General features: G+C 39.8%; 1 protein-coding gene across 4 annotated transcripts in view; it reads left to right on the plus strand.

The window, feature by feature from the left end:
- Nucleotides 1–25,675, plus strand: part of mcf2la (mcf.2 cell line derived transforming sequence-like a) — a 233,286-nt gene that overhangs the window by 95,929 nt on the left and 111,682 nt on the right. For all 4 annotated transcript variants that reach the window (XM_060833340.1, XM_060833339.1, XM_060833341.1 and 1 more), the window contains exons 3-7: nt 5,974–6,088; nt 8,257–8,347; nt 9,186–9,305; nt 17,877–17,993; nt 23,771–23,920. In XM_060833340.1, coding sequence (XP_060689323.1) covers nt 5,974–6,088; nt 8,257–8,347; nt 9,186–9,305; nt 17,877–17,993; nt 23,771–23,920 — 593 coding nt within the window. The remainder of the gene's footprint in view (nt 1–5,973; nt 6,089–8,256; nt 8,348–9,185; nt 9,306–17,876; nt 17,994–23,770; nt 23,921–25,675) is intronic.

Genomic DNA, 25,675 nt, shown 5'->3' on the forward strand with positions numbered 1-25,675 from the left:
GCCTCAGACCAGCATTGTATTTCTTTCTGTGAAAGTTCCTCCCGCTTTAGCTCCTGCTTACTTTGTATAAGCAATTATAATTGCAGAAGTAACATTACTTTACCTATATCCCACAGCCCCAACTCCTATGCTCAGTGTTCTGACCAATGAAAGCAAGCATGTCGAAAGTTTTCTTTATCACCCTGCCTACCTGTGCGTCCACCTTCAAGGAGCTAAGAACCTCTCCCCCCAGATCTCTTTGTTCTATAAAACTTCTCAGGGCCCTATCATTGACTTCATCCAAGATCCAACCCTCCAAGTTGACACCATCCTCTTGAATTTTCCCACCTGTCCATCTTCCTTCCCATCTATCTGCTCCACCTTCCGCTCTGCCCTATCACCATCACCCCCTACCCCACCTGCAACTACCTATCTCATTCCAAGCTACCTTCCTCCTAGCCCCACCCCTCCTCCTATTTATTTCACAGCCCCCCAATTCCACAAATGCCTGATGAAGGGCTAATGCTCGGAACATTGACTCTCCTGCCCCTTGGATACTACCTGACCTGTTCTGCTTTTCTAGGCGCCACACTGAAAAACAGCCCTCTAATTGGCTAGCTCTCCCTGGATTCCATGAGATTTAACCTTACTCAGCAACCAACCACGTGGTAACTTGTCAAAGGCCTTGGGGACAACATCTATTGCACTGACCCCATCTACTTTCTTGGTCACCCCTTCAAAAGCTCAATCATTTTGGTGAAACATGATTTTCCATGCACAAAGTCCACAGAGGTGTGGGACAGACTGGAATGAACAATAGTTTTTGTTCACGAATGATCATTTTTTTTCATAGACCATGTATATTTGGTAACTTGCAGCTGCAAATAGTGGATGCAATTTATGTTTGTTCTTTGTGAAAAAGGGAAATGGGGGAATATTTAAGGAAATGCATTTGTGTACTGCATACTATTACTTTACATCGTTATGTGACTTGTAGTTGCTTTCTGTTTGGAAAGAGAAGCCATTAAAACCTACACATGGAACGCCATGCTGTCTGAGAATTCCAGGGACCGTGATATAATGGTGATAAAGTTCCAAATCTGATGGGGTGTAAATACAAATCGCTTTCTTTTGACAGGTTGCTTTGTATATTTCAATTATAATTTGAACCTTTATAAAGACTTTTACTGGGGGAACATGATATGAGGCATTTCTTTCCACATCTAAAGATGCCAAGGAAATCGATACATGGTGTAGTTAGTGTTGATTATTTTGAAGATAACTGAAGGCTTTGAAAGCTCAGCTTTCTGCTAGTGGCTTGTCCTTCACTTATGCTTCATTTTTTATATATTCACATTTTGTGAATAGTAGCTTGACTGAAAAATGGTTATTTGAGTACCTTACCATTCTTATTATGTGGAGATTCTAAGGAGTACGTGTTTACAACTAAAGATTGGGATTTAATGCCTTTAAAGGGGCTGATTTATCCTGCTTCCAAAAGCCCAACTTGACCAGAATTGGCAAGTTATAAGCTGAGTTCATGCCATCTGTGTAAGTGACATGTCCTGCTAGAACAAGAACCTTGCACCAATCCCACACCAACTAATGACACCAGGAATGGATTTAAAACTGGGAGAGGCTAACTTAATAGTATTTCTAGATTCTGAAACTTACAGGCATAGCAATGCTGTTGACCTGCTGGCCTTTGTACAAGAACAACAAGCATGATGTCTCTAACCTCAAAAACTTCACTGCTTCTAAAATGTCTGGACACAGGCACTCCATTATTGTAGATATTTGGGCATCACAAGAAAGATCAGTAGGAAATGTGGAGGTCCCATTCATGAACTTCTTATGTACTATTTAGATTCTACTGCATGCTCTGCATGTTGGTGTTTCCTTGAAGAACTGTGACAGTAAACACACCTCTCTACTTTATGCCTACAAAAAATGAACATACTTGAGCTGCAAAGCAGATGATTGTTGACATCTTTAAATAAAGCTTAGCATAATAATTGATCACTGAAGCTTTAATCAGTGCTACGTTCATGGCTAGAATGTGAATGGACTGTAAAAGCATATGTCCATTTTTAAACTTTGTGCAATGAAAACCATGAATATTAGGTGAGGGGATCTGGTGTCAGATCTGCATGGTAACTAAGGGATACCTTAGTTGCCTTGGTTACTATCTATATTTATCTGCATGCAGATGCAGTCCCTTGAAGCAATTTTAAATCGCATAGCAACTATACTGTGTCATCGGCTGTTTGACGATTTCTTTAAAATCCATTAGTTTAAATGTGTATTTCATCCACTTTGTTTAACCAGTTATATTGAAAATATTTTACCATTTATAACATGTCAAGTATTTTATTTCTGTAAGTATGGCTAAGATGAAGGCCAGGATCCTCCTCATGATATTAAGACACATGGGAACCAAATTCTGCCTTCAGGTCAGTTAGAATTTTTTGGCTTCTCCCAGGTGATGACAAGTCTGTTGTTGGATATATATTGTACACCTCATGAAAACACTCTTGAACATGGTAGAGTCAATAGTTAATTGTTCTTTTAATGCCCATTTCTTTTTCATGCTTTGTCTGAAGGAGATTTGCCAATAGCATGTAATTTGCTGGTGCAAACTTAGTTGCATAATTATTGACAGCACTGTTTGATGGACAGGTAGAGCACATCAGTGCAGGAAGAGGAAAATTCTGTTTATCAAAATTAAGGAGCTAGGGAAATTCAACACAAGTGCCATAATAATTGAATTACATTGAAGATCCTCCTTTGTATTCAGGCTATGAAGGTCCAGCATTAATAGTGTAATGGGATTATTTATTTACATGAGGTCACCAGTGGGAAAATCTCCTGTGTTGAGTAGCCCACCGGTAGGAATGCAACCAGGAATGGATGGTAATGGAATAGTGTAGGATAGATGGGATTCAGATCGGTTTAACAGGTCGGCGCAACATCGAGTGCTGAAGTGCCAGTACTGCACTGTAACATTCTATGTTCTATGTGAATGAGATTCCCACAACCAGGCCCTGATATAAGTCCACCAAAATTGTGAAAAATCATATGACCACATTGGCCAATGTGATGTACTTTTCCAAATTGTGCGAAATTGTTATGGCCGTCATTGTTGACTTTTGTACAGATTGTGCCATTTATATAGACTGGCAGTTACTAGATTAGTGGTTGTCATGGCTGGCAGATGCGAGGCTTTGGGGTGGTTGGAGGCATTGAAGGGTGGTGGGTGGGAAAGCCTGGTGATGGTACACTGTCATTTTTCTGGTGGCGACACAGGTGGTTATGACATTAATGTTTGTGCCAAGGCTGGGGACAGAAGAGGCTGGTGATGGTGATCTTGACTTTTGAGACTGACAGTTGCAGCACTTGTGAAGGATAGGCTGACAATAGTGACCTTGATTGTAGTATAAGAAATGCAGAGCTGGTAGTTAGTAGGCTGATGGTGTCCACTAGAGGAGAGAGTTGGAACGTGAGGCTGATGGCTCTGTTCCTGCCATGGCAAGACTTGTGATTGTGAGGTTAGTGAGAAAGGTTCTAGAGTTTGTAGCTATTGTCAAATTGCCATAGTCTACTGGGCCATAAGGCCACTTTCTCATTAGAGAGAGGCGATTGGTGGTGATTTAACCCAAGAGGGCCACTACATCTCAGGTGAGAGGAGAGGTTGAGAAGGAGAATCCTCCACGATAATTTCAACTAGTGTAGGAATTGCACCCATGCAATTAGCATCACACTGCTTTGCAAACCAGCCATCCAACCAACTGTGCTTGTTATACTAGATGTTGCAAGCAAACATTTGTGGCATTGGCAGATATGGATAGTTGTAAACTTTGCTGACGGTGACACTAGCATTTCTGGTACTGGTGCTTATGAGGCTGGCAGGGGATGATTGGTGGCTGCACATTAGTAGGTCAAAGCTGCCAATGTTGTGGTGGGTGACGGGCTGGTGGTTGCAAGGCTGGTGGAGTAAGACTGGTGGTTACATACTGATAGATATGAGGCTGGCAAAGGCGATGTTGATGGTGCCGACATTGGAAATGTGGTACAACACAGATTAGTTGTTGTAATGCAGACAGATACAATACTGGAGAGTATGGGACTGGCAGATGAAAGCATGGCATCTGCAACTCTGGCAGTTGCAGTGCTGACAGATGTGAGACAAACTGACACAAGTCCCGATGGGATTTCAGTTGGCTTCTGATAAAGGGAGTAAAAAATGAGGTCTGCAGATGCCGGAGATCACAGCTGAATTCTCTATTCCTGAGATGCTGCCTGGCCTGCTGTGCTTTGACCAGCAACACATTTGCAGCAGTTCTGATAAAGGGACCTTAGCATCTGAACCATGAGTAGCCCGAAGAGGAAGTTAGAATAACGGGTTAAATTGGTGGATGCATAAGTCTGTGAACAAGTTGGGGAGCAGCTGTTGCTGAAAGCAGTCAGTGTTCAATGGCTCAGTGAAGGCTTGAGTGGTTAGTTCTCATTGAAAATATAATGCCTGCGTCAGTTATCACCTTTCAAGTACCACAGACATTCCTATTTGTAATCACATTATTTGGTTCAGTTCCCATCTGTGCTGCAGCTTTAGGATCTGTTCCCATGTGTAAATGCAGAATTTGGATCCGTTCCTCTTTGTATCTATAGCTTAAGGTTCAGTTCCTAGTGGTGACCAGAGCATCAGATTCAATTCCCATCTAACTACAGCTTCTGGCTCAGTTCTCATTCCTAATTATAACCTTGAGTTCAGTGCCCCTCTGCAACACAGCATTTGATTCAATACCACACTGACTACAGCTTCACGTTCCCTTCTCTGTGACTGCAGCATCGGGGTGCAGTCGGTGCCTGTGATTGCAGCCTATGCTTTGTTGGGGTACTACACAGTGTGCCTCTGTTTAAGGATGATGTTTTGCTTCAACCAGTGGTCATTGTGTTCCTGTAAGATTACTCCAAACTGGAAGATTTTTTTTGTGGCTCGATTGCTGTGAGGTTCAAGCAGGAAAAAAAGCTTTAAACGTTGGATTGCTGGTGATCTCGCTTTAAGTACAACTCTGTGAGGTGGAGGTAAGAGGGTTTTGTCGAGAATCATGTGGGTACCTAGGGTAATTAGGATGGATGTGAGTTGCAGGAGGGAGAATTTGAAGTGGAGGTGGTGTGAAATGAGGTGGAGGAGGCCATGAGCATGAGATGTATGAGGTGGAAGGGTTGAAATGTGAGGAGCGGTGTGATAGATGGGGTGGGGAGTGGAATATGACATGGAGGAGGCAGGAGAGTGTGAGGTAGAGGATGGAGGAATGTGAGGTGAACATTGTGGAAGAGGGGGAGGAGGCACATTGTTGAACAAAGTATGTGTAGAGGAAGATGAAGGAGAAATAAATTGATGACATTAAATACATTTATGCATTCAACCACAACATTATTTGTTTGTGAATGATGTAAAGGTTTGATTCTTCAAGGTTAACTTTTGGTTCGAGTAAAGGAGGATGTTGTGATAGGATTGCAGTCATGATTAAGGGTACACATCTTAATCTGCTGTCAATCATTACCACTTCAGGGCGATATGATGTAGATATAGTCTAGTTATAAGTCATAGGTACCAAATGTACATGTCAAATGTAGTTTTCCAGATAACATTTCTTTAAAAGAATGTAGTCTTAACTTAAAATTAGAACCCATCTTATTATGTCAGCAATCCCAGTGTCTGATTGGTACATTTACATTGAAGAAGAACAAAACAACAGTGTGATAATGATCAAATGTTCCATTTTATTGCCATTGGCTAAGGGTTAAATATTGGCCAGAACACTGGAAATCTGTCCTGCATTTTGTAATAATCGTAATATGGAAACTTTTATAACAACTTGAGTGGGCAGCGATCTACTTTTACACAAAGGTTTTTTGACAATTTTTGGATTATTGACTTGAGGCTGTAGAGCAGCAGTTATTTATTCATTGTTGCATTCTTTGTTTCAGGAGGCCGAGGAGCTGATGGCTGTCCAATTATAACTTTTCCTGAATACTCAAATTTTACTGATATCCCTGAGGAGGAATTCCAAACTGTTATAAAATATCTAACTAGTATTCCCAGGTAAGACTAAACTATTATCATTTCCACATCCACATATGTTCAGTGAGCTTAATCTAGTTAGTGTGGGGGAATCTCTCCAGGTAGTTTCTGAAAAATATTTATTTCCCACACCCTTCAGCTCAAAGCTTGCATCATAACTTGCTGGAAATGCAAGTTGAAAATTCTGCAGCATAAACATGTAACCTCTCTGAACAACAGGACCAATTTTCCCTGACAAATGAACCAATTCAATTGACAGAGGAAAGTAGGATCAATAAGAGTCAAATCAGGAATGGAAAAAAGGAGCAACAGAAAAGAGAAGTTAGTGATGATGCCCTGCTATAGGAAGGATTTAGACTTTGTGGGCCTGGAGTCACATGTAGGCCAGACCAGGTAAATGTGATAGATTTCCTTCCATAAAGGACATTAGTAAAACCATCGTTTTCATTGTCATCATTAGATTCTTAATTCCAAATTTTTTTATTGAACTCACATTTCACCATCTGCCATGGTAAGATAATTTAGGTAAATGGGCAAAGAGTTGGCAAATGGACTATAATGTGCACATATGTGAAATTATTTATTTTGGAAGGGTGAACAAAAGACCAGAACATTATTTAAATGGCGTAAAGCTGCAAGACACCAGATTTGCCAGCATTTGTGCATGTGAAATGAAAAGTTAGCACACAGGTTAGCTCTTATTTCAAGGAAGATAGTAAATACGAACCAGGACAACTGTACAAGGTGCTGGTGTGACCACATTTGGACTACTGTGACCTGTTTTGCTCTCCTTTATTTAAGGAATGATATTATATCATTGGAGGCTGTTAACTAGGACGATCACTGGTATTGAGCAAAGGCTAAACTGGTTGGAGCTCTACTTTTTGAAGTTTAGAAGAATCATGGGAGAGTCTAGGACTAGAGGGTATAGGTATGGAATTAAGGGGCACCAATTAAATAATGAAAAGAGGAGGAATTTATTCTCTCAGAATTGAGAGTCTTTGGAACTCCTTGCCTCAGAACTCTGTGGAGGGCAGAATCCTTGCATATATTTAAGGCTGGGATAGATTCTTCATCAGTCAGGGAATCAAGTATTATGGGGAAAATTCATGAAAGTGGACATGAATGTCTGATTAGCTATTATCCTAATCAATGGCAGACCAAGCTCGACTTGTGTTCCCATATCATATGGTTGAATAGCCATACCAGTGCTCTCAAATTGTTTTAATAGATATCGCTATGATTACAGAACTACTATTAATTATTAAAGCCTTGCAGCACACACAAAAGCCCATGTGTCCCTAATTCAAAAAATCAAATGAAAATAAATTATATTAAATAAAACACAAGGCTACATCATGGATTTGCTGGCTGTTTCATTTAAACTTTATGTGAAGAGGGAACTTTTTTCCCTACTCAGTTTTTCAAGGATAAGACCATGCTATGAGGCAAAGCTTAAATTACAGTAAGGGATTTTATTATGAACAATTCTGCAGTGATTGCCTCATTCCTGCAGCTGCTGTTAACTAGTTTTGCACCCATTGAATACAGAAGCAGAATTTCGCAACAAAATAATCCAATGGAGGAATGATACCTCGGGTTTGTATTTTGAATCAGTGTTTATAGAATTAACATTATAAATATTTGCTTACTCGTTATGTACTAGGCTATCTCCTTTACATTCTAGCTATAATTGGCTTGCAGCCACCTGCTGGCATAGTACAATTGGCTCTGACTTACAAGGACTGGGGTTTATAGTTTCCTTCGGTTCGTTGTTGTGTAACAAGCATGATTGAATGATACAGATAAGTGGAAACTGTTTCTAACTGATCAATGCCCCACATCCTACACTACCTCTGTTTACAGTTATTGTGATGTGAACGATGAGGATATCCCTTCTTCTCACGTGTGAAATGCAAATGTTTCATTTTCTGAAGGAGTCAACCAACCTTATGTGAGGCATTTCTTGTGTTTTTCTGAAAACCATAATTTCCAGTTTCTTATAAACTTGTGGCTTTATCAACAGCTATAAATTTGTGATCATCTCCAATGGGTGATGTAAACTAGAATATGCTCTGCTCCTGTAGCTTTGGTCACTGTTGAATTTGGCAGTAATTAGTTCCTCACTAATGTTTGAAGTAGTAGATTTGAAGCTAGAAATCATTCTTTCCTGAAATTTCTTACTTCAGCTTTCAAGATGGTGACATTGGATTTATTCTGCTTGTGGATAGGAGGCAAGACAAATGGTCCTCCGTGAAAGCATCACTGCTGCGAATCACGGTGAGTTTCATTGCAGTCCGGGCTTCAGTAGCCTTTAAGTCATACCTTTAGGACAGCTGCTGAATAATAAACGTGAATAGAAAGCACACTCACCTGTGACACAACAGCTATGTGGGACGGAGTCTGTGTGCTTGCTCATCCTTAGACAAGTACACTTTTGTGCTAAGGTGATCCAATGGTATGCATTGAGCTGACTTCGAGTCAGACCTTTCATGAGGAATATGAAGGTGGTACTGAAAATTTGCAGGTAGTTTTATTGCTCTCACTTTCTCAAATAAAGCATGTATCTGAAATTGCAAACAGTGATACAAATTCTCCCTGTCAGTAGGGCAGAACCATTTGTAAAGTAGTTACAATGACCTGATTCCTTTCCTTTTAATCTTATTGCATGCTGAACTCAGATATATGCTTTATTTGAGAAAGTGAGAGCTCTTTAGAGGGTCAGTGCGGACTTGGTGGGCCTAATGACCAGCTCCCACACTGTAGGGATTTTATGATTCTAAATAAAACTGAAACAATATGTCAGCACCAGGTATTTTACCTGTGGACAATTGTTGGTATCTGTAATTCTGTCTCCATTTTCTGAATGAGCTTTTGGGGAATTATTTTGTTCACTGGAAGTGTTATGAATCATTGGAACTCTCTCCTGCAAATGGCTGTGGATTCTTCAAAATTTAATATATTTAAAGCTGAGATGGATTTTGGTCTTGCAGGGAACTGGAGTTGGCAAGCCAAATACATGTAATGATTTGTATTAAATGGCATAGCAGGCTTGACAGATTGAATGGCTTATTACTACTCTTGTTTCTAATTGCTTGTGATTTCTGTTTCCCTGTAGGGATCATTCCCAGGAAATCTTCAATTGGTTCTCGTTCTTCGACCTTCAGGAATCTTTCAAAGAGCCATCTCTGACATTGTCTTGAGATTTAATCGAGATGATTTTAAGCTAAAAGTACCTGTAAGTTAGATTTCAAATAGATGTGATCTTCAGGAAGATGTTTGCTTTTTTAGCCACTAAAAGATTGAACCAAAATATTACCAAAGGTTTTTGTGTAAACCAGATTTACAAAATCATGTCCAGTCAATCCTGTATAATGTTGTATAAGAGGAGTTAAAACTAAGCAGAGTCTTCAGGTAAAATAGGGTTAGAAGACATGACCAATTAAGCATATGCAATTCAATGCCCAATTTAAAATCAGTGGAGCCAATATTAATAAGAAGGTGGGAATGGTGTTTTGGATATTCCTGATGAAGGGCTTTTGCCCGAAATGTCGATTTTCGCTGCTCCTTGGATGCTGCCTGAACTGCTGTGCTCTTCCAGCACCACTAATCCAGAATCTGGTTTCCAGCATTTGCAGTCATTGTTTTTACCTTATGGATACTAGCAGTGAGTGCAGAACCTAGCCTCAGGATGTGGCAGTCCTGTTGATCCCATCTGATCGACAGATTGACTGACTGCTTGACCAGCAGATTGGAATAGTTAGTAGCTGCAGGATGTTGAGGTTAGAATGATACCTGGTAGTCAGTAGGTTTAAGTTTAAGACTGGAGCTGGATGGCTTGCTGGACTGGTGCCAGGCACCCTTGCTGCTTCTGGAAAAGGAAGTGCTAAAAGGAACTGATGTGACACCTTAGCTATTATATAAGTAACATACAATATATAGAGAACAAAATGCACCTTGGCCCCAATATCTGCTCTGCAGAACAAACAATTCCCTCCCATTCTGAAACTGAATGTCATGACAATTCAAAAATTTTTTTTGTCAAACAGTTGGGTTTCAAAATAAAACAATCATGGTAAGTTGGCATCACTGGCAAAGCCAGCATTTTACTCCGATTTTTAATTGACTGTGTCAAGACGTTGATGAGTTGCTTTCTTGATCTTATGCAGTCCATTTGATGTAGGTGCCCCACGTTGCTATTAGGAAGGAAGTTTGACAATTTGACAGTGTAGGAGTAATAACTTATTGCAAGTCAGGACAATGTGTGACTTGGATGAGAACTAGCAATTGATTACATCTTCGAGCATCTGATGCCCCCTCTGTTTAAATGGTATAGGTTGGGGTTTGGAAGGTACTGTCAAGGGAGGTTTGGTAAGCTGCTCACTGCCTTTTGTTATGTGGTAACATTGTATGTCAATGGTGGAGGAAGTGACTGTTTGAAATGTTGGGAGGGATATCAATCATACAGGCTGCTTTGTCCTGGATGATGATGAGCATCTTGACTGTTTGTGGAACTGAACTCATCTAAAAAAAAAATTCCTTCATACTCTTGACTTGTGCCTTTTTAGATAGCAAACAGATTTTGGGGAGCCAGGCGGTGAGTTGCTTACTGCAGAATCTCCAGCCTTTGATCTGTAGCTGCAATATTTACAGGAATGAAAAATGTTTAGTGAAATTCCAATTGTTCAAAATCATTTTTTTCCCTACCTTTGCTAAGCTATATGAAGCTGTCACTGAGTTCTTGTATGCTAAATCTACTGCCAATCTGACAAACTTTCCATGATTAGGAGCAGCAGAAACGATGCATTTCAAAGGGTGATTGTCACCATGAGGCATATGAGGCTTCATGGTTCATGAGGCTGGACACTAAATGGACTCAGACACAAAAAGGTGACATAAACTTTACTGAGTCAGCAAGCTAGTAAACTAAACAGATAAAGCTTTTTAAATCAGCCTGAGCACATGTCAGTAAATGTCACCAAATACCCAAATTAATCCTTCTCTGAAAATTACTTTGAAATGACTAGAGAAGAAGGAGAATTACATTATTAGTAATAATCTCCAAAAGATGTGCGTTACTAACTAATAATAAACTCATGCATTGGACTTGATTTAATGACTTATTGCCATGCAATTTTGGAATGTTAATCTGGCAGTCAGGAGGGAAGCGTGAAAGGAGTCAGTCAACTGGCTGCGCAATATATGGCCAAACCTTTCCTTATAATTGATTTGTGATTTTAACCAGGTTGTACAGAAAATATGCCAATTATATTATGGAGGAAGTCCAGTTGAAAAGCACCTTGATCTAATCTCTTGTCACACCTTACAGAAGCCAGTTTAAGAAAACCTCCTGGACACAGAAGGCCTGTTAGTTTACCAAGAAATAGTTAGAGATATGAGCAGGCCAAGAGGGAGGTCTTTCTTGTTCTTCCATACAAGAATGACTTACTCTGTTTTTGTTCAGCAGAATCCTTCTTGAATCAGGACACTAATAATAATCTTAATATTGTATAGCACTGATGTTTCATAATCTGAATTTTACTTTGTTTTTTTCACAATTTATTCAAATAATGTTGATCTTGTTTGAAGAACCTATTCCAAATGTTTGTTTTCAAAAGGATCTTGTACCATGACAGTACAGTTTGAATTTTCTGTTATGCTAGATCCCTGATGATATTTTTTGCATACTCAATATTAATATTGTTTTGTGCTGGCAACAAAATTGTCAGGTGTGTTCAGATGAAGCAGTAATAATGTGCTGTTAGTAAGCTCAAATACGTATAAATAGGCTTCATGGTTTATAATGGCAGATCTCAATTTCCAGGGTCTAGATATCTTTCAAAGCTTTTTTTACTCCAGCTGTCCCACGTTTGGACAAGGTGGAGAAAATAGGTAGCAAAGACAGTATCAAAGAATGACTGGGAGGTTGAGTGCAGAGAATGGCATTAATGATATAGGATAGAAGGTGGATCGGTAAGCTGCATGTGTGTGTGCAGGGAGGAGATTATTACAATGTGATTACATGGAATGTGAGAAGTTTGACTGAAATCTACTTCAGTCTATAAAATAGGATTTTGTTTAAATGAAGTATTTTATAAATAGAATTTCATATCCAGAAGATTTAGTGTATGTATTTTTTAATCACTGCCTTCTGCTGGAGTGGAGTTCTAGCGGACTAAGCTGAAAAACAATGAAGGGTTGATTTAAACCTGAGCTTGGTGAACATAACATGGGCACAAGAGTATGCCATTCAACTCCTTAAGCCTGTTCCACCATTCAATGACATCATAACTGATCATTGGCCAAACTCCATATACCTGCCTTTGTCCCATATCTGTTAGTATATAATGTGATTGTTTGGCCATTGTTATAAATGCTACTGTTTCACCTATCTCACTAAGATTGACTGTTTATTCATTGTTTCAATACTGCAACTGTTTTGTCTGTTTCTATAAAGCAGAAAATGATCACGAAGCTAAGTAAGTTGGAATACTGCATGTTTGGTATCAATTAAAATGCACAACAATTCTGTCCAATGTATGAAATAAGTTTTGAAAGGGCTCAGCAAGAGTGAATTGCCACTGTATTCACTATTGGTTTAACATATCACTGTAAGCAGAATTTGTAAAGTTATCCATATTGACAAATCCTTGGCAATTAAATCAGTCAAAAAGGCAAGTGAGCGCCACCTGGTGGCTTTTGGGTTGATAATGTGATGCCTGATGACATCACATTGTCAACCCTAGTTCTGATGAAGAGTCATCTAGACTCAAAATGTTAGAACATAGAACAGTACAGCACAGTACAGTGCCTTCGGCCCTCGATGTTGTGCTGGCCTTTCCTCCTACTCTAACATCAGACTAATCTACACATCCTTTGTTGTACTATCTTCCATGTGCCTGTCCAAGAGTTGCTTAAATGTCCCTAATGTATTTGACTGTACTATCACTGCCCGCAGTGCTTTCCACACACCCACCACTCTCTGTGTAAAGCACCTACCTTTGATATCTCCCCTAAACCTTCCTTGAATTACCTTAAAATTATGCCCCCTCGTGATAGACATTTCTGCCATGGGAAAGCTTGCTCTCTGTCCATGGATGATGATTGACCCACTGTGATCTCCAGTATTTGGCTTCGGTACAGGAATTAGCATCTGGCCTAGATGTGGTACCCACCTGGTGCTGCTTTGATTCAATTTCCATCTGACTGCTGATTACCGTATTCCTTTTCAGGGTCTCCTCATATTTGGCATTATAAATGGTTCCATGTTCTCAAGTGCAGATTTCCTTGCTTTCAAAATCTGTCATCACTCCTTCCTTAAAAAAGACCTGCCCTTGGCTCCTTGTAAACTACTGTCCCATCTTCTACTCCTGTTACATCTCTAAGTCCTTGAACATTCTGTTGCCTTCAAGATCTATGCCACCCGCTGGCACAGCATCCCCATTTGACTCATTCCAATCCAGTTAACCTGTTCCACAGAACTGAATATGCCCTTGTCAGATTTATAAACGGCCTTTCTGAGAGGGTGACTTTGTTTTCTTGGCCATTGTTTCCTTCTACTGAAAATCTCATCACAACTTCCTCACATCTAGGCACAGCTATTCCAATTTGTTCATGGTTATGACCAGTCCATCTTCCAAACTTTGTAAACCTTAGTGCATCTAAACATCTGCTTCTTGTAGAAAACCCCCAAATTCCACTCAACTATCAACCTATTCTTGCTGACCTCTAACCTTTGTTAAGCCCTGATCCCCCATTATCTTCAATTTAAAATTTTTATCCAAGTATTGAAATGTCCAAGGGATGTCTTGTTGTTCAGTGGTAGTCTCCCTATCTCTAGTCTGGAAGACCAGAGTTTGAGTCCCATGCCAAGACTTGGTGGCCATGGAAGGAGTATTCATGATGTGATTCACCCATCTGTTAAACAGTCAGAAAATCCATCTATCACCTCCCCACTATTTCACAAAAGAAAACTGAATTGTCTATAGACTCAGCTTTGAAAATTATTTCCCAGAGTGAATGGATTTAAGAATTCCCATCTGAATGACAGAATCCGTATGTTACAGACCTGTTTCTGTTGTCTCAGTAGGTCTTGAGCATCTCTGCAGCCCAGGTCAGCAAGAAGCTTTAATAACTGTTGCCTTGGGGAAAAGACCCTCCATCACTCCAGCAGAGTAAAACATAGAACATAGAAAAGTACAGCACAGAACAGGCCCTTTAGCCCACGATGTTGTGCCGAGATTTAACCCTAATGTAAAATACAGTAACTTAACCGACGCACCCCTCAACTCACTGCTATCCGTGTGCATGTTCAGCAGTCACTTAAATGTCCCCAATGACTCTGCTTCCAACACCACAGCTGGCAATGCATTCCATGCATTCACAACTCTCTGCGTAAAGAACCTACCTCTGGCGTCTCCTTTGTACCTTCCTCTTAATATCTTCAAACTATGACTTCTCGTACCAATCAATCCTACCCTAGGGAAAAGCCTCTGGCTATTGACTTTATCTGTTCCTCTCATTATTTTGTAAAGCTCGATCAGGTCGCCTCTCTTCCTCCTTCTCTCCAGAGAGAAAGGTCCGAGCTTATTCAATCTTTCTTCATGAGGCAAGCCCTCCAGTCCAGGCAGCATCCTGGTAAACTTTCTTTGCACCCTCTCCAAAGCCTCTATCTTTCCTGTAGTAGGGCGACCAGAACTGGACAAAGTTGTGGGTAGTAAACTTCAGGATTGTAGTGATAGTGAACACAAGGGAGAGAGTGCAAGAATAGTTCCAGGATTGAGAAACTTCAATAATGAAGATAGGTTTAAAAGTTAGGGATAGTCTCCTCAAATGGCAAAGGTGAAGAGGGAATTTGATAGAAATTTTCTCAATCATAAGGAACTTGACAGTTGATGGGGAGAAACTACCACTCATAACAGAATTGAGAATGAGATGACACAGACCTAAAGTAATTTACAAAGGAAACAAATATATTGTGAGGGAGGTGGGGAAAGGAAGTTTTCACTCAGTAATTAGTTAAGAGTCTGGAATGCAGTGCCTGGAAATGTGATAGAGATAGGTTCAATCAAGGCATTCAAGAGGGCATTTGATAATTATTTGAATAAAGACAAGAGAATGGCTCAAAGTCATAATGCTCCCTCAGTGAGATGGTGCAGACATAATGGGAAAATCAACTCAATGATCTCTTGGACAAAGGGAGGCAGGACAGATAAGATGAGGCCTAGGGAAGCCTATTGCTAGTCTGTCATGTTAAGCTGCAGAAAGTAAACCGAAACTGTTAAATGTTCATGTTTGTTTTAGGCATGAAATATTGAATAATGTTCTTTTGATTGCCATATTGTGAACGTTATTCCCCAAAAATGATACATGTTTGACTATTTGGAAGCAAAGCACTCCTTTGCCATAAGCAGCAGCAGAAGCTGTCAATTTCATGAGCAAATCTCATATTTTCACTATTTGCAAAAGTTATGCAAGACCTCTACAATTTTCTACATTGTCTATTCAGTATTCCTATCATTTTCCTGAAATATGCTTTTCCACTATTGCTGCACAGTGCTTGTTAAGTGCTAGGTGATTGAGAGGCATATCCAAAGGAGATTTTGAAAGAGAAGTGAAAGTCATCATGGTTGCCATACTCCGGCATAAAGGTGCCTACAAGAAGGGTCAGAAGAAAAGTACATCAGGATCATGGTCTTGCAACAAAGCTCTATTTTATACCACTCCTGACAGCACGCTGATACTGGTAAGGGATATTTGGGTTGATAGTCAGCATGAGTGTAGACCTAGTAGTCTCAACTAATAATTGACCACTCCCAGAGTAATGGTGTTCTTAAGGCGATCTAACAAGGAATCTGTGGATTCCTATGGACAGCTGTGGCTGCCAATCCAGACCCAGAAGTGCCCCAAGAACAGACTCCTGATGTCTCTTTTACCGCAGACATCCCTAAGTTACAACATTTGCTACATGGACTGGTTTGTGTTACAGATAGAAGTAATAGAACTCCTCTATCAAGATTTTGATTATTTGCAAGAAAAGCATTTTCACATTTATGTCCGTCAGTTATTTAGCTCTTCTAAACACTGGGCTCCAGTGAGTTGTAGCTGGTTTCTCTGCTTCCACTCCTTAAACCTCTGCTACATATGTTACTTTGAGAATTACCTTTTCTTTCTCTGACTACTTACATACCCATGTGATTGCATTTGAATTCACCAATAAGAGTGATTCAGAAGGGAGTTGATCAGCTTGGAACAGGAGATTTTGATTTTGAGCTGACTTTTACACTAGTAGCAATGTCTAGATGATAAGATATCTTCTTTATCTACTGGTGTTCTGATATTAACTTTGGCAATAGAAAGAAGTGGGAAGTCCAGGAATCTTCTGCTATATTTGTATAGAGTAACAAATATGATCTGAAAGGCTCAAGTGCTTGCACTTCTGGGCTATTGTGTTCATATGCCAGCTAGGAACTCTTGCCTTTGTGGTGCATGACTTACAATTTAGGGCACATTGCTAACATGTGCTCATGGTAATTGCAGATTTGTACTCCGCTGCAAACCTAAAAATGACATGTATATCTGTAATATTATTGTGATCTTTCATTCGTAATACCAATGAACATAAGCATGATGTAATTTAAACATGATTCTTTTTAAAAATGACATCATTTTCAAAACCAGATTTATCAACTGGTAAATTTCAGGAATAGCAGTAAACAAATTTTAGATTAGCCAATATACTTAATTTAATTTAGTCATTTGTTATTTCAGAAAACATCTAATGCTACTGTTTCACCTGTCTCATTAAGATTGACTGTTTATTCATTGTTACAATACAGACAACTGTTTTAGGGGCGGCACGGTGGCATAGTGGTTAGCACTGCTGCCTCACAGCGCCAGGGACCTGGGTTCAATTCCTGCCTCAGGCGACTGACTGTGTGGAGTTTGCACGTTCTCCCCGTGTCTGCGTGGGTTTCCTCCGGGTGCTCCGGTTTCCTCCCATCAGTCCAAAGATGTGCGGGTCAGGTGAATTGGCCATTCTAAATTGCCCGTAGTGTTAGGTAATGGGTATGTGTAGGGGTATGGGTGGGTTGCGCTTCGGCGGGTCGGTGTGGACTTGTTGGGCCGAAGGGCCTGTTTCCACACTGTAAGTAATCTAATCTGTAAAGTGGAAAATGATCACTAAGCTAAATAAGTTGTAATACTGCATGTTTGGCATCAATTAAAATGCGTACCAATTCTGTTCAATGTATGAAATAAGTTTACTATGGTCTAGCATATCACTGCAAGCACAATTCGTAGTTAGCCATATTGACAAATTACTTTGGCAATTACATCTGGCAAAAAAGCATTTGGGCTCCACCTGGTGGCTTTTGGGTGAAAATGCATGCCATGCCTGAACACATCACATTATCAACCCTAGCTTTGTCATCCAGTCATCTAGATATGAAACGATAGCTTACTCTCTCCCCGTGGATGATGTTTGACCCACCGATCTCTAGCATTTGCGTTCAGTACAAGTTCCAGCATCTGCAGTAATTTCTTCCTCCTAAGTTTTGCCAAGATATGGTATTAACCTGGTGCTGCCATGATCCAATTTCCATCTGACTGCTGATTACCCTTATTCCTTTCCTGGGTCTCATCATGTCTGGCATTGTAAATGGTTCCATATCCTCAAGTGCAGATCACCCATCTGCCATCACTCCTTCCTTAAGGACCTTCCTTGGCTCCCTGTAAACTTTGATTCATTTTGATTAGGGAACTTTTTTTGTTGGATTCTCAGTATATTTATGAGGATCTTCTTTTGCAGATCATAATGCTGAATTCAGTAACAGAATTACATAGTCACATTGACAAAACACAGCTAACCCAGGAACTTGGAGGTACCCTGGAATATTCCCACAGTCAGTGGTTGTATCATCGGACGGTAAGTGGCAAACAACTTTTACATGTACTCTCAGATCTCCTATCATATTACTTATTGGAAATTGGATAATACAATGGGCTACATTTTGTTGGAGTGGGGCGCTGTCTGAAATAGCCCATTTGTTAGTCTTGCTTGTGCACATGTAGGCTTTTGATCTTTTTGGAGGGCATAAGTTTATATTCGTGTGTGGTGATTATAGCTTGACCAAGATATCTGGGAGCTTGAGTGAATGATGGGAAGCAGTTTTCCTTCTTTTAACCAGTGAGATTTATGCAGCATTGTAAAAGTAACATAATTAATGAAGATGACGAATTAAAATGGGTGATGTCAGTTTGAAACCAGGTACAGAAAGACATCTGAGAGGTAAGAGTGTTACAGGTTGCAGGGGGACTTGGAAAAAACTGCAGAATTGGGCTGAGGTGTGGCAAATGGAGTTCAATGCAGCTAAATGTGAGGTGATGCACTTTGGGAAGAATAACAGGAAGGCAGAGTACTGGGTCAATGCAAAGACTCTTGGTAGTGTGGATGTGCAGAGGGATCTTGGAGTCCATGTTCATAGATTCCTGAAAGTTGCCACCCAGGTGGATAGTGCTGTTAAGAAGGCATACGGTATGTTAGGTGTCATTTGTAGAGGGATTGAGTTCCGGAGCCGCAACTATACAAAATGCTGGTGCAGCCACACTTTGGAATATTGTATACAGTTCTGGTCCCCATTTTTCGGGAAGGATGTGGAAGCATTGGAAAAGCTGCAGGGGAGATTTACCAGGTTATTGCCTGGTCTGGAGGGAAGGTCTTATGAGGAAAGGCTGAGAGACTTGAACCTGTTCTCATTGAAGAGAAGGCGGCTAAGAGGGGATTTGATAGAGACATACAAGATGATCAGAGGATTAGATAGAGTGGACAGTGGAAGTCTTTTTCCTAGGATGATGTCAGCATGTACGAGGGGGCATAACTACAAATTGAGGGGTAATAGATTTAAGAACGATGTCAGAGGCAGGTTCTTTACGCAGAGAGCGGTAAGGGCGTGGAATGCACTACCTGCTAATGTAGTTAACTCAGCCACATTAGGGAGATTTAAACAATCCTTAGATAAGCACATGGATGATGATGGGATAGTGTAGGGGGACGAGCTGAGAATAGTTCACAGGTCAGTGCAACATTGAGGGCTGAAGGGCTTGTTCTGCGCTGTATTGTTCTATGTAAAGAGAGATTGGATTAAGAGGAAAAGAGAAAGCAAAAATAAGACTGCCATTTTTCAAGTCTATGGGTGGAATGTTGCAAATTAGCCAAAAATTTGTCATTCATAACGTATTGCTTTCTCATTGAAAGTTTGGCTAATTTGTCATGTGTCACTCAACCTTTTTTTACGCAAGAACCGGCTCGCTGTTCTGTATTAAGAGAAGGTTTATCAATGAGCCAAGTGTATATAATACAATGAAGTCCAAACCTTAGACACATCAGGCAGACTAAATTGTTCTTCCCTTGGGGAAAATTGTATACTTACTTGAAGCAAAGCAATATTCAGAGTTTTTAGGGCATGTGGGACAATGCATTCCATTTTGGATTGATCTAGCATAGATCCAACTGAGATACATTGGGTTAACTGGCCTCACTCTGTAGTTCTGTCATAATTGGTTGTATAGCTGCTATTTGTCTTTACTGTATCAAATGATTCTCTTACTTTTTCGATTTTAAAGGTGTCTAAGAACAGTCAAGTTTGAAAGACTTCTGCATTTTATTTTAAACAATAAACAGTAGATATTCTTGCCTTGGTGCCAAGGATAGTCTAGTGCAACTGAGTATTTCTCTACTTGAGAGGGTGAGTGTGCACCAGGATATGAAAATCATATTGAATTTGAAATCTAATCGAGAATGCCAGCCTGTATACCAGAATTACACTGGAAAGGTGGCTTGATAGTTGAAAAACGATGGTAGTATTTTTTTCCCCCATCCATGTTGAGTTTGGTGGTAGAAGGACATTTAAATAGGTAGGCTGGTGGTGGGTGGGGACCAGGTTGCCTTTCCATTCCATGTTGGGAAGGGCCATGGATGGCTTTCTCATCCCACCATCAATTGATGCCCTTAAATGTGAAATTAGTACACCCCTAATGATTTCAGCCTGCTAGTGCTATAGCCTAGTAGAAGTCGGACAAGCTTGCTATGCATTGATGGTGTCAAAACAACTCTCACAGGGTTACCTGTCTGTCCTTCATTCAAAGAGCTTCAATACTTAATTGGGATGGGGAAGAGGTGCCTGCTGAGAGCCAGTCCCACACCCAACTCCCCTGCAACTCCACCTTGAAATCTCCTCACTGTCACTCAAATGTTTATATCCACTGTCATGGGTGGTAGTATTCATTGCATCTGTAGTACCACTGCCATTTTTTCGAACTGCCAATCTCTTTTATTTCTTCACTTTCCCATTGTTTGATTAAAGTTAATATGATCAATTGTTTGGAAGCTGTCCAACATATGATGTTCCCATATTGATCAATGACCAATGTTATGCTGTGCTGGCATTAGGAAAAGAGTAGTATTCTTTCAGACATGATTCTAAAATGGTATGGCACTAAGAATGATAGCCTCTAACTTTGTTCTTGTAGCTGCAATTATTATGTAAAGAAGCAATAGGTTTATGATTGTAGGACTGTATTTCTAATGAGATGTCACCTATGCATCTTGAGAAGCTTTCATTTTCTGTTTTCCCTTCCACTGTGTGTACTATGAAAGGTTATTGCTTGACATAGTGCACAGCAAAGTTGGCCTAAATATGGCATGATGGCACAAGTCTAGGAAGGTCCTGGGAGTGGCGAGTACTTCCGTCAGTGGTGAGCTCTCAATGGTGTGAGCGCAGCACTGTAGGGGTGTGGTGCATGCATAATGATTTGGAGAAATACATTAGATAACTGACTTGAGCTCATGGAGAGAAACCCTCCTTGAAATACCCAAAAATTTACACAGCCAATTTTTCGTAAAATTCAGCCCTATGTATCCAATCGTCTCTAATGGAGAGAGGTACCCATGGTGCTTTGTGAGTGAGACTAATTATGTTGCCTTAAATTAGGAACGAAAACTGATGTACATCATCTTTGCTTATTTTCATTATATGAAAATAGTGACCTTAAATAAGTAATTGCTGAAATACAAACCTTTTTGTACAATAATGACTAAACGAAGTATGTTTAGTTTCCTCAAATCTTCTTTCTGCCTGAAAACCTGACTTATTATGGGGCAACATGGTGGCTCAATGGTTAGCACCACTGCCTCACAGTGCCAGAGACCCAAGTTCAATTCCACCCTCGGACAACTGTCTGTGTGGAGTTTGCATATTCTCCCTGTATATGCATGTTTCATTTGGGCTCTCTGGTTTCCTCCCACAGTCTAAGGATGTGCAGGTTAGATGGGCTAGCTGTGCTAAATTGCCCTTGTTCGTGCTAGGTGGATTGGCTGTAGGAAATTCAGGGTTAAATGATAGGGTAGAGGAGTGAGTATGGGTAGGATGCTCTTCGAAAGGTTGATGTGGATGGGCCGAATGGCCTGCTTCCACACTGTGTAGGGATTGTATGATTACATTACATATATTACAGAAGGAGCCGCATGATCCATCATGCTTGTATAAATTTTAGCCCCGTAGACTGGTGTAGCAATTTTACAAATCCTGCTGCCCATCAAAACTTCATCCAAATAACTTCATTTGGTTGTCGTATTTATTGGCAAGCAATTTGACACTGAACAACAGATATTCTGCACTTGGGTTAGTTTCAGATATTCTCCACTTTCCAATTTGCAGAGTTCAATTCTGTTGCCTTTCTCGACATCCCAGATTAGACGAATAAGCTCAACAGAGATAATTAATTGAGCATTCAACATTTTGGCCCTCATAGCAGCTGAGGGTTGACAGAAAGTTATCTAAAGGATAGTGAGCAGTATACTTTATTCTATTCATTCCGGACATGGGCATCGCTGGCTGAACCATTATTTATTGCCAGTCCCTAGATGTCTTGAGAAGGTGGTGGTTAGCTGTATCCTTGAACCACTGCAGTCTGATTGCTATACGTACATCCCCAAAGGTTTTAGGAAGGGAGTTCCAGGATTTTGATCCAGTGGCAACGATGGAATAGTGATTATTTCAAGTCCTGATGATCAGTGTCTTGGAGAGGAACTTGGGTGGTATTTCCATGTATTTGCTGCCCTTGTTTTTTTTATTAAAGGAGCTGTCCTTGGAGGAGTCTTGGTGAATTTCTGCAGTTCTTTTTATAGATAGACACACTGCTACTACAGTGTGTCAGTGGTGTAGGGACTGAGTATAGTGCTAATCAAGTGGGTTGCTTTTTTCTGCATTTCCATTTCAAGTGCTGTTGGAGCTTATCAACCAAGCAAGTTGAGAATATTCTATCACATTCCTGACTTGTACCTTGTATTTGGTAGATAGGCTTTGGGGAGTCAGCAGATTTGTTACTCCTGCAGTATTCCTAACCTCTAACCTGCTGTTATAGCCACAATATTTATATGGTTAGTCCAGTTCAGTTTCTACTCAATGGTAATCTCCAGGATGTTGATAGTAGGAGATTGAGCAATGGCAATGCCATTGACTGTCATGATGAAGTGCTCTCTTCTTGGAGATGGCCATTGCCTGGCACTTATTACCGTGAATGGTACTTACCACTTGTCAGCCCAGGCTTGCACAGTAGTTTATGGGCTGCTTCAGTATTTGAGTAGTTACAAAAGCTGCTGAGCATCATGCAGTCATCAGTGAACATCTCCAACTCTAAACTCATCATGGAGGGAATATCATTGATGAAGCAGCTTAAGATAGATGGGCCTGGAACTCCTGCAGTGATAGCCTGGGACTGAGATAACTGACCTCCAACAATCTCAACCTTTATACAAGCTTTGACTCTATCCAATGAAATGGTTTCCCTTGCTTCCTATTGACTCCAGCTTTTTAGGGTTCCTTGATGCCACGTTCCGTCATTTGTGACCTCAATACCAAGGACAGTCACCTGCATCTCACCATGTTTGGACCAAAGCTGTGATAAAGTCAGGAGTTGGCTTAGTAGAAACCAAACTGAGCCTCAGATAGCAGGTTTTGCTGAGCAAATGCTGCTTGGTAGTGGTGTTGACGATACCTTTCACTTATTGGTCAGTAATTAGCATGTTGAATTATCTTGTTATATATAGGATATACCTGAGCAATTTTCCATGTTGTTGAGTAGATGCCAGTATTGGGATAGCTTAGTTCGAGGTATGGCAAGTTCAGGAGTACAAGTCTTCAGGACTATCAGCAAAATACTGTCAAGGGCAAAAGCCTGTGCATACCCAGTGGCTTCAGTCTTTTCTTGATCATATGGAATGAATCAATCTAGATAAATACTGGTATCTGATATGCTAGGAACCTCCAAGTGGCTGAGATGAATCATTCACTCAGCACTTCGGCTGAAGGTAGTCAATGCTTCGGCTTTATCTTTAATACAGCAATGGAACAAATGGTTAATCAACAGCATATATTAGCATGTTCTCATCTCAACTGACCATAGATCCATAAAACAATCAGCATCTCAAACATATGACCTATTTCTAATGTTTCATGCATTTTAATACTGATACCCCAATTGTGAGTACTTTGAATGAAGGAATCCATTTAGTCTGAGTTACATATTTATTATTGTTTATTTGCGACCTGAAGTTTTATTGGTTATTACAGATGTGTATTCTATATATTTTTTTTCTCTAGCCTGATTTGCTCTAATATATATTTACTCTATCTTATATATTAGGGTATTGAAAGTTTTGCTGTCATGGTAAAAGAAACTGCACAAATGCTACAGGCCTTTGGAACAGAGTTAGCTGAAACTGATCTGCCAAATGATGTGACAACAACTTTGGGTCTTATAACAACACATACCCAAAAGCGAGATAGAATGAAGGTAATGTAGAGCATACAATGATGTGAGTGTATACATTTGGTGTAAAGGGATTGTTTAACCACACAGCATGCTACATCGCATATGTGCAGTAAAAACATTAATTAAATTAAATACCGTAAAGGGATTATGTATTGTGATGAACTGCAAAATATACTTTGAAGGGATTATATAATTGCAAATTTGTTCAGGTACTTATGATTTGCTATATGAATGAATACTTTCACAGTACAGTCCTAGCATATAAGGACACATCATCAAAACTCAAATTCATTAAAACAGAGAGGCATGAGTTTTATTTAGACCTTCAATAACCTCATAATAGCCGTTAATAACAAAAACCTTTTCTCAATGCCACCTTTACAAAAACTACAATGTACTGTACACTGTTTTTGTCATCATTCCAGTGACTCTACAAGCATAAGCATTATAAATGTTTCTGAAAGTTTTCTATGCTGTTCCAATGCCCTTTGAAGCTGTAACATGAATTACTTAATCACATTTGTTTTGTGTAATCATGTTAAATGAGTACCCAAAAAAGTACCTCTGATATATCACTGTAGTGATGGAAGCAGCAAATAGATGCTTATTTTGCAGTTGGGAATAATTATGATTAACTTTTCAAATAGTTATTTTTCTCTGGTTTTATAAGGATCAGCATTATCCATGCCATCCTGGATATATGACATTTATCATAGAAACTTCTGTGATATTCAGGAGTCATGCAAAAAGTTATGAAATTAATGAAATATTAGTCATCCGAATGAAAATACTATCAAAAAGATAATACGATTGTATCTGAGAAGGGAACTAAACAAGCAAAATGTGGAATTGATTGTCAATTCTAATCCATCCTAATAACAATTGTTCGGACTAGGACACCAGCTACAACAAATATTGGCAAGAATTTACTTGCCTTATGTCTTGCATGTCCTTTGTGACTGGGTTTTTTTTTCCAAGGGTAATTGGCTACTCTATAATCTCATTGTTTTCTTATCGTTTTATTTGTTTCAATTGCCTTCGATTGAATTCTTTACTTGTAATGAAATTTAATTTTAGATGTCACCTGTTTGTGCCCATCTTGGATGAAAACTAAAGTGTAATTGAATAATCATAAATAGAATATCCCTTAATGTGCATGATGTTATCGCAGCTGTATCGATTATATGTACAAGGTTGTAAGTTTGCTCACTGAGCTGGTAGGTTTGTTCTCAGATGTTTCATCACCATGCTAGGTAACTTCATCGAGTACCCATTGAAGCGCTGGTGTTCTGTCATACTTTGTTTGTGTGCCTTGGTCTGTTTTTGTGGGTATACCTTGAAGAGAATTGAATGCAGCAGAACTACAGGACTCAGCATCAAGTGTTCTCAATAAGGCAACAATGTAACACTGGGTCAAACAACTTGATTAGTTCATTGCCTGGAGACAAAAAAACAAATTCAAATTCGGCCAATTGGTTTAAATTATACCCTGAAAAATATCAAATTCCAATCCAGTTTGAATTGAGTAGATTGACAATCTTAAAAGCCAATGACAATCTGATGCTTTGGGAGTATGAGACCATAGAAAATTAAACAGTTGGGAGGAGAACTGCCAGGTCCTAGCATGTAACAGACTGCTTGAAAAACATATCTCTCTTAAAAGTACCTTTTCAATCAGTAACCTGTGACGCAGAGATTCCTAACAAGGAGAAAAGAAGACACAGGAAGATCCAAAGACAAGAACGTACAGCTGCCTGGTTTTGAGATAAGTGTTGT

Source organism: Hemiscyllium ocellatum, chromosome 12, assembly GCF_020745735.1.
Source record: "Hemiscyllium ocellatum isolate sHemOce1 chromosome 12, sHemOce1.pat.X.cur, whole genome shotgun sequence".
Lineage (NCBI taxonomy): Eukaryota > Metazoa > Chordata > Chondrichthyes > Orectolobiformes > Hemiscylliidae > Hemiscyllium > Hemiscyllium ocellatum.